Source organism: Vanellus vanellus, assembly GCF_965231255.1.
Source record: "Vanellus vanellus genome assembly, contig: HAP1_SCAFFOLD_943, whole genome shotgun sequence".
Lineage (NCBI taxonomy): Eukaryota > Metazoa > Chordata > Aves > Charadriiformes > Charadriidae > Vanellus > Vanellus vanellus.
The window spans coordinates 54,745-63,729 of record NW_028127408.1 but is presented as its reverse complement, the minus strand read 5'-3'; the positions used below and the strand labels follow the sequence as shown (position 1 = coordinate 63,729).

At 59.2% G+C, this 8,985-nt stretch overlaps 1 protein-coding gene across 1 annotated transcript in view; it reads left to right on the top strand.

Moving 5' to 3' along the window:
• Positions 1–1,250: 1,250 nt before the first annotated feature.
• Positions 1,251–8,985, top strand: part of VAC14 (VAC14 component of PIKFYVE complex) — a 60,748-nt gene continuing 53,013 nt past the window's right edge. The window contains exons 1-8 of the mRNA XM_082501074.1: positions 1,251–1,398; positions 1,505–1,567; positions 2,617–2,724; positions 3,499–3,608; positions 4,598–4,704; positions 5,821–5,955; positions 6,223–6,375; positions 8,237–8,297. Of these exons, the coding sequence (XP_082357200.1) occupies positions 1,381–1,398; positions 1,505–1,567; positions 2,617–2,724; positions 3,499–3,608; positions 4,598–4,704; positions 5,821–5,955; positions 6,223–6,375; positions 8,237–8,297 (755 nt within the window). The 5' untranslated portion in view covers positions 1,251–1,380. The remainder of the gene's footprint in view (positions 1,399–1,504; positions 1,568–2,616; positions 2,725–3,498; positions 3,609–4,597; positions 4,705–5,820; positions 5,956–6,222; positions 6,376–8,236; positions 8,298–8,985) is intronic.

Here is an 8,985-nt window from a genome sequence, read left to right as displayed (position 1 = left end):
GTGGGGCAGGCAGGTGCTTTGGAGACTGCTGGTTGTCTGTCTTTTTATGAAGTCTATATCAGCAGCTCCTCCGTGCCACCCAGCTCCTGACGTTATGAAGAGTAGCCCAACAGACCAAGGGCTGCTTTGCTTAACTGAAGGCTCAGGTGAGCTTGGTCTATCGCTGTCTGGGATGTTCTCCCTGGAAACCTCGGTGGGTTTATGCCAAAACCAGCTGGTGGAGCAGGGTAAATCCTGGCCTGACTGCTGCGAGGGCTGGTGACCACTGGTTTAGCTGGGAATCTGCCTGGTCTCCTGCCTGCAGCGCGGAGGGAGGCAGGGACGGATTTCTCTGTGGACCAGTCTCCAGCGGAGATGACCGGCGTGCAGCGGGATGCAGTCCCTCTTGCTCTGAAAGGCACTTGAGCACTTGAATAACTGCCCAAACTTCTTGCACGTCTCTGGGAGTCAAAACCAGCGGAGTACAGCTGCAGTAATCGCTTCGGTTGCTGGTGTAGACTCCCTCGAAACACTTTCCCAGCTTGCTCAGGTGGCTCTCGCTGTACCTCAATAATAAAATTCAAAATTCATTAATAAATCCTGTCCAGTATAGGTGCACTAAGCCACCGTGGGCGTGAATTTTTGCCGCGTGTTCCAGGGTAATGCCATCTCTTCGCCCTCCCTGTGGCGTGGTCCTCAACTAACCCGTCTTCTCCTGTCCACCAGGACTCCGGGCTCTACCTGAAGGAGCTGATCGAGCCCGTGCTGACGTGTTTCAACGACGCCGATAGTCGGCTGCGGTACTACGCCTGCGAGGCTCTCTATAACATTGTCAAGGTGGCCAGGGGCTCCGTCCTCCCACACTTCAACGTGCTCTTCGATGGCCTCAGCAAGGTAAGAAGCATCTTCTCAACCGCCACGTGCTTTTCCTTCCCACACCAGAGAACTGAGGCTTGTTCCCTAGTCCTCACCTTCCCTGGGTCAAACAAACCGAGTTGTCCAAGGTCTTCTTTCCAAGTAAACTGCTTTGCTTTGACCCGGGCAGGTCTGAAGGATTTGAATGAGTGGTTTCCATAGTAGCCACTGATGTTGTGGGTGCTGGAGGTCGCTGTGAGATACCTCATTCTCTGTCCTCGCCTCCAGGGTGCGTTTTCCCGCTCCTTCTTGAGCGGTGTTAGAAAATGAGGCTGACGGAACCGCCGCAGGCGCTTTGTGGGGTCCGTAGGGTCAAAATCACGTCTATGTATGCCCATCTTCGCAGTTTTTCGCCGGCAACTTGTATTTCTCCGCCGCTTGCTGGCCCGTGAAAACCCGTATAGCTGGGGGAGGTGATGGCTGCTTGATACTCCCCTTAGGAAGTCTCTCGGGAGAATTTGTTGGAGGCTGACGAGGGAGTTGGAGATGAAGGGGCTTCTCTGGGTCTGTCCCCGTAACGCCAAAGGAGAGCCGCTGGGAGCCCCGCTGCGGAGCGGGGAGCAGACCTGGGACCCGCTGCTCCACTGCCTCTTGTTTCTGTCCTTCGCAGCTGGCGGCTGATCCTGACCCCAACGTCAAAAGCGGCTCTGAGCTTCTCGATCGGCTTCTCAAGGTATTTTTTTTTTTTTTTTTTTTTTCTACCCCCCATCCCACCCCCCTTCCAGCAGAGGATGCTCGGTGCCGGCTTGCAGGCGCGTCCCAGCCTGTCCTGGCGACCGGGGAGAACGTTTCTTTCTCTCCCCGACTGTAACCCCTTAGATTGAGGGACCGGTGGCGATCTCGGCAGCTGGGTCGAGGGGCTGGTCGGTTATCCCAGTGCCGCGTGCGCCTTCAGCTCGCGGGAGCCGGTTGGAGCTCTCGGGAGCTCTTAGGAGCGAGGTTTTCCTGCGAGTAGGGTTGGAGCCCCATCCCAGGCAGCGGAAAAGTTGTTCCTCTGCTTTTCCTCCCTTGCCTAAGCAAGGAGGGATGTGAGCGGAGCTGCTCTGCCTTTGCTTCGGGACGGGAAGGGGCTCGGATCCCATTCCCGCTGAACTGGGCGGGGGAGGGGGGGGCTTTCGCTCTCGCAGACCACCCTCCCGGTTGCTTTTCCGCTACTCGGAGGTAAGGGGCTCCCTGCCAGGTCCTGCCCTCCCTCCTCCTCCTCCTCCTCCTCCTCAGCACAGCGGCTTACCGCAGTCTCCGCATCGCCCTCTCCAAACCCTTCCTCGCTCGGGAGATGTGCTCCGTTGCGCTGGCGCGAGAAACTCGGTGGAGCGAAATCCGCCAAGTGCATAGGCAGAGCTTTAGAGGAAAAGCCGGGGCCGGGGGGGGCTTTCCCACCCCTGACACGGGTGGTTACACCAAAGGTGCTTGCTCACGTGTGCACCGCAGCACCCGGGCACGAAGCGGTGGTGCTGCCACCGCCACCCTCCTCCGTCCCTCGCCGGGTCCCGCTCAGCGTTAGTCCCTGCCCGAGGGGGATTGCTGGCTCATCGCCTGAATAAACCCGCCCGATTCCTTCTCCCCGAGTCTCCTGACCCGCAGACCCGTGCATCAGCTGCTTGTCATCTTTTTCCTGTCATGTGCCTTAAAAAAAAATTTAAAAATAAAAAAATAAGGCTGGGTGAAAGGGGGGGGGGGGGGCGGCCGTCCTTCCTGACACCCTCTGCTTGGGCTCTGCAGGACATCGTGACGGAGAGCAACCAGTTTGACTTAGTAGGCTTCATCCCGCTGCTGCGCGAGAGGATTTACTCCAACAACCAGTACGCCCGCCAGTTCATCATATCCTGGGTAGGTAGGCAGGGTGCCGGTCCCAACGCCGAAATACTGCGAGCCCCTCAGCATCCCGCGTCTGGGCAAAGAGCAGATATCCGCGACCGCGTGGGGATATGTGCTGCGGCCGTCTGGCCGTCTGCCGTGGGCACCTGAATTTACTCGGGCAGGTTTTGTTGTGTTTTTTTTAAAGCCAGCAGAGCTCTTTTCACCCGCTTCTTTAAAATGCCACCTCGCTGTCGCGGGGACGTCGTACCGCGCTCCTGCCAACCTGGGTTCAGGACGTTGCACGCCCAAGTTAGAAAACACAGTCAAAGCGTTGCGTCCGTAAATAGATATGCTGTCATCTAGAGGTTCCGGTCTCCCGAGGGACGGCGCCAGACCGCTTTCCGTCATGGAGGGATGTTACCTGCCCTCCTGGAGAGCATCTCTGCTTGCTTTCTCCTCTCTGGGAGAGGCGGGAGCTCTCGGTGCCTGGCCGGGGTCTGGGGAGGGATGTGGGACTCCGCTGTTTGTCTCCGCTGTTTGTCTCCGCAGTCGTTCCCGATCCCCGCTCTCTTTTACCGAGCGGTGATTGGAAATGGAGCGACGCTGCGGGCTGACCGCTCGCGTCCTGTGCTAGCCCGGCTTCTTTCCGAGACGGGCAACTCCATGCTGTGTCCGCTCGTCCTTTCCCCGTCATCCCCCACGGCGCAGCTCTGAATTCCTCACTGTGGTGCCACATTTGTGCTGGTGATGTTAGTTACCTTCTCTGAAACTCACCTCTTCTTTCTTATTCCTCCCCTGAGCTAGATCCTGGTCTTAGAGTCCGTGCCTGACATCAACCTCTTGGATTACCTGCCGGAAATCCTGGACGGGCTCTTCCAGATCCTGGGAGATAACAGCAAGGAGATCCGGAAAATGTGAGTGCGGAGGTTGGCCGAGCTGTGTCTTCCTTGCTGTCTGTCCGTCGCCCTCTTGGGTTCTTTGCAATTCTTCTGTACAACGGCAGCGAAACCCCGTGCGCGTGGTGGGAGACGGAGCGATGTGGTGGGCTCGGTCGGTGGATCAAAGTGTCCTTGGCACCGGTCTCCCTCCCCCAGCTTGGTGTGGCCGTGGAGGACACCGTGCTCTGTGCTGGGGACAAACTGTCCCGGCTTGGTTGAGCCGTCGCCTTCCCAGCCCTTCCTCCCGATATCGGAGCCGCGGAGGCTCACGTGTGCTTCTAGGATGGGGTGCGAGGTCTCTGAAGGCGCTTGGCAGCGTGCGAACCCCTCTCAGCCAGGCAGGGCGCCGACCCCGCGTCTCCTCCGCCTGGAGGAGAGGAGCTGGCATTGCGAGCTTGCTCCTCGCATCCATTGCTGGTGCCGAGACAGAAGCGTTTTGAGGCACGGCAGCGGCCGGATGTTCTCAAGGAGGTCAGAGGATCTTCATCGTGCGCTGGGAGAGAGTGACTGGACCTGTTTTGTAGGGCACGAGTAAGCGGGTGAGACTGGTCTGGCTCTATCCCGCTGCCGAGCCCTCCTGGATCCTCCCTGCTGCTTTGTTTCCCGGTGTCCGTATGTGGAGGAAGAAGCGCTGAAAGCTTTGGGAATCATCTGCCCCGCTCCCCATCCCAGGCACACCCCCGTCTCACCAGCGCCCCAGTGGCTGTCGGGGCAGTCATGGGGAGGTACTGGGGGAGGGGGGTCTTGGGGCAGTCATCGCCTCCATCCTCGTAGCTGTGTGGGGTCTCCACCTTGGAGCACGTCACCCTCGTCCTTCCTGGCCCTTGCTCCTGTGCGGTGGCACTCCTGCCGTGCCACCGGCGTCCTTTCTGCGTGCGTGGGTAGGAGACCGGGCTCCGTACCTCCTCCATAACTTCTCCCTCCGAGGCGACGGAGCGCTAACCCACCTCTCTGCCTCTCCGCAGGTGCGAGGTGGCTCTCGGGGAGTTCCTCAAGGAGATCAAGAAGAACCCCTCCAGCGTCAAGTTTGCGGAAATGGCCAATATCCTGGTGATCCACTGCCAGGCGGCGGGTGAGGGCGCAGGACCGAGCCGTAGCACGCGCGCGCCTCCGGGTTAGCGGTGCCCACCGTAGGTTTAGGTCGGGAGTTTTCCATTGGGCCGTTCACCAGTTTGCCCACTTGCCCTTTCTTGGCCGTCACGCCTGCGAATCCCACTGAAAGCGGGAGCACCGGCGGCTCTCCCGCAGTCGGCACCGCTGCTCTGGTACTCATCCCCCTGCCTCAAATACGGATCTCCCGAAGCGGAGGTGCCTGGAAGTAGAATATCTGGCTGCGGATGGCACCCGTGGATGTCCAGCTTGTCTAGAAGGATCTCCTTAGGGGTTTATCGTAACCGCTGGTGGCACTGGGTACGTAGGCAGGACGGTTAAACGGGACGTGCCCGGCGTTTTTGCGGCAGCGCTGCGGCGTCGCTCCTGCTGCTGCGCTGCGTAGGCGGTGGCAGAGGGTCACAGCGGCAGCTGGATGTGTCTCCCGAGCGGGATCTTGTCCCTGAGCTGAGCTCATCGAGCTTAAACTGCTCTTCAATAGGTGCTGAAGGGGAGCGGGTTTCTTGTGAGACCGAAAAACAGAAATAGCCCGAGAGCGCTTGCTCTTGATTCAGCCCATGCCCAGTGAATTTCCACCATGCCCAGTGAATTTCCACCATGCCCAGTGAATTTCCACCGTTTAAGCCTAAAATCTGGCCTCGCGTGGGCTGACTGCCCCAGCAGCGCTCCCCGCTTCAGAACGGGGGGAGGTTAATAAAACCGAGGAAATACCCTTCTGCGTTGGGAAGCTCGGCAGAATACTTGTATCCGAGGAAGCCCGGATTAGGGGTTGAGCTGGGTGGGTTAACTCTGAAACCTAACGATGGTTAACTCTGAAACCTAACGATGGTTAACTCTGAAACCTAACGATGGTTAACTCTGAAACCTAACGATCGCGTTTAATCTCAGCCTCACTGCAGATTCAGGTCTTATCTATCTCCACTGGGACTAAACCGTCCCAGACTGGGGTCTCTCTGGAGCAGTGACTCTGGATGGAGCAGAGGCAGCTCTCTGCTTGCAGGTGCTCCTTGGCCTGTGGAGTTTGCTCAGCAGCCAGTGCTGTCTTTTCCCTCACCTCTGCTTGTCCCGTGTCTTCCAGACGACCTGATCCAGCTGACAGCCATGTGCTGGATGAGGGAGTTCATCCAGCTGGCGGGCCGGGTGATGCTGCCTTACTCCTCAGGGATCCTCACCGCTGTCCTGCCGTGTCTCTCCTACGACGATCGCAAGAAGAGTATCCTTGTAACTCGGAGCTGCTCCCGTTCCTCCTACAGCCACCTGCGGGGAAGCGCCCGTTTCCTGCCCCGGGGACCAGCTGCACAGCTGGAGAGGGCCAGGAGAAGTCCTCCCACCAAGTGCTAAAACCCTTTGGACGTGCCGGGGGTCGCAGTCGCTGGGCTGGGACAGCCCTGCTGGGGCTGCGGTGGCTTCTCCGTGGCTGGGCAAACGTGGCACCTAGTCACGTGTGGGACTGTGTGTTCCTTACACTGCCTCCGCTCAGACATCAAGGAGGTGGCGAACGTGTGCAACCAAAGCCTGATGAAGCTGGTCATCCCAGAGGACGATGAAATGGATGAGGCCAAGCAGTCGATGACCCTACCGGCAGAGCCCACCTCGGAGGAGGCCCTCTCCAAGCCAGAGGCAGCGTCCAGCGGTGAGTCCCCGTTGGTCTGAGCCATTAGAGGTGCGAGAAAGCTCAAGGGAAGGTCCTCAAGAGAAGTTCTGGAGTTGGTTTGGTGACCTGGGGCAGCTCAGGGCAGGTGGGACCTCCGTGCTTTCTTTGAGCCGTGGAGTCCCGTTTCACAGATGATCCTCTGCTGAGCCAGAGGGGTTTGGCGCTGTCTGCGTAGCGGTGTCCCTCACCCAGCCTGGAGCCCAAGGGGTGCTGCAGCGCTGCGTTCCCTGGTGAGCGTCCCCATCCCCTCACCACGCTTCGCTTCGACTTACTCATCAAGTTGACCCGAAAATACGGTTTATAGTTGATGCCGTCATCCTGGGATGACTAGATGCTGCTTCTGACCCGTCTTTGTTGCCCAGGCGTGTGAAATACCTGCGTGACATTTAAATCGCGTGGGCTGATGTGTTGTATTCTTCTGGGGGCCGCGCGTTGAGCCCGGCGCCCGCCCGCCACGCGCCCGCCAGCGCCTTTTGGGGAAATCCCGCCGGGAGGGGAGCGGCAAGGTGGGAATTAAAAAGTTGAAGGGTTTTTCTTGTGTAACGGCGGCCGGGTCGGAGAGGAGGAGGCAGGGAGCTGCGTGGGCAGGGGCAGGCAGGAGCAGGCAGCGGGGTGTGCAGGCAGGCAGGGCAGGCAGGAGCAAGCAGCGGGGTGTGCGGGCAGGCAGGAGCAGGCAGCGGGGTGTGCAGGCACCAGGGGCAGGCAGGAGCAGGCAGGCGGAGGTGCAGGCAGGAGCAGGCAGTGGGACACGCAGGCAGCACATAGGGCAGCATTGGTGGTTCAGTGGTAGAATTCTCGCCTGCCACGCGGGAGGCCCGGGTTCGATTCCCGGCCAATGCAGCAGCCTTTTTTTTTTTTTGGAAGGGATAGAGGGGAAAAACGTAGCACAGCAGCGAAACGTTTTCTTTTTTATTCCTTATTTGTCCCCAGAATACCTCCTTTTATTAAAATCCGTTGCAGAAGAGCTTTAAAACATCAACAGAAAGTTGAATCGCTTTACTCTCTCCCCCTTTGGGGTCGGACGGGATGGAAGCGGGCAGGACGGGATGGAAGCGGGCAGGACGGGATGGAAGCGGGCAGGACGGGATGGAAGCGGGCAGGACGGGATGGAAGCGGGCAGGACGGGATGGAAGCGGGCAGGACGGGATGGAAGCGGGCAGGACGGGATCGACCTGCGATGCGTTTGCATCACAAACTCTCGGCTCTGCTCCCGGGGCTGTGCTGATGTGGCAGTGCCGCTCTGCGTGTGAGTAGAGGCGGTTGGCACAAGGGGGCATGAAGAGCCAAGTTTATCCCGCCGCCGCTTTGTCACCGGATTTAGCACGGAGCGGAGGTCGGAAAGCTGTTTGGGTCGCTTGGCTTCTACATGGAGCCACGCTGTGGGAGAACTGGCCAGGTGGAGGTGTCCTGGTTTGGGTTGGACGCAGCCTTTCCTGTGCTTGCGTGGTACCTCAAGGCGTTGAAATCCGGACGATGGAAGGCAGCTCTGCGGTCCTGAGCTCCTTCTTCAAGAACGGTTGAAACCCTCAGGAGGATGTCTCCGGGTCTCCGTTACAGAGGAGGAGACCCAGTTTGGGGCAGAGGTCTGAAGCTGTGCCGCCTGCATTTTGCTGGGTAGGTGGAGTCCTGCACCAGCTTCATCCAGTGCCTTTAGCGGTGAAGAAGAAGAGCTTGTTGAGGAGTGTAGAAAGCTCGCTGCGCGCAGAAGGGATCCTCGGGGTCCCCAGACCCTCAAACGAGGGCTGGGGTGATGTCTTTGCAGAAGGTCCCGCAGCTCTCCAGCCTCCCAGTCCTGCTCCTGCCACCCCACTAACTGTGGCTCGTTTTGATCCACCCTCAGGTTCTCTGGATGCGTCCGGTGACTCCAACATCAGCAACAGCAGCGTCTTCACAGTAACCAGGTAGGGTCTGTTTGCTGCTTCAGAGGGGCTTGAGAAGAAGGAAATGTTTTTTGGGGTACAGAGGATGACCAACAGATGCTGCCAAAGCTGTGGGGAAGGATGGTCTGGGCTGGAAAGCAGCTGGGGTCTACTGGGTCGCAGTGGGATGGGTGACTGGGGATGCTCTAGGAGTTGACTGCTTCTCTGGTGCAATTCTATGGTAAACTTTATGGTAAACAGAGGTGTTTGCCCTCCAAGGAGACCTCGCAAAGCCCCCTGGGGGAGGTCTGGGGAGGCGGCGAGCGTCTGTGCGCTTGGAGTTGTGCACCTCGCCTGTCTCGAAGCCCCCACGGCTGGGCACTTCGGCTGAAAGATAGGCTGAAGGTGGGGAGAAGATGGACGATTGTCTTGGTTACAAGGCCAAAGTAGGAGACGTTTGGTGCCCTCCTGCCTTTGGAGAGGAACGGCGGTGCGCCGGTCTGCCAGAGGTGCAGAGACCTCCCGAGGAGGCGGTACGTGAACCACCCGGGGCTGGCAGAAGAGCTTGGAGAGCGCTGACCCTGCTTCTGGGCATGATGCTGTGGGCCATGCTGTCCAGGTCCAGCTGCTGGAGACGTGAGAGGTCTCAGCAGCATCTGCGGCCAGCCTGTGTCCACCCCCCCACCCCCGCCAGCCTTCCGTGGCCTTACTCAGCCCCACGCCTGCGGAG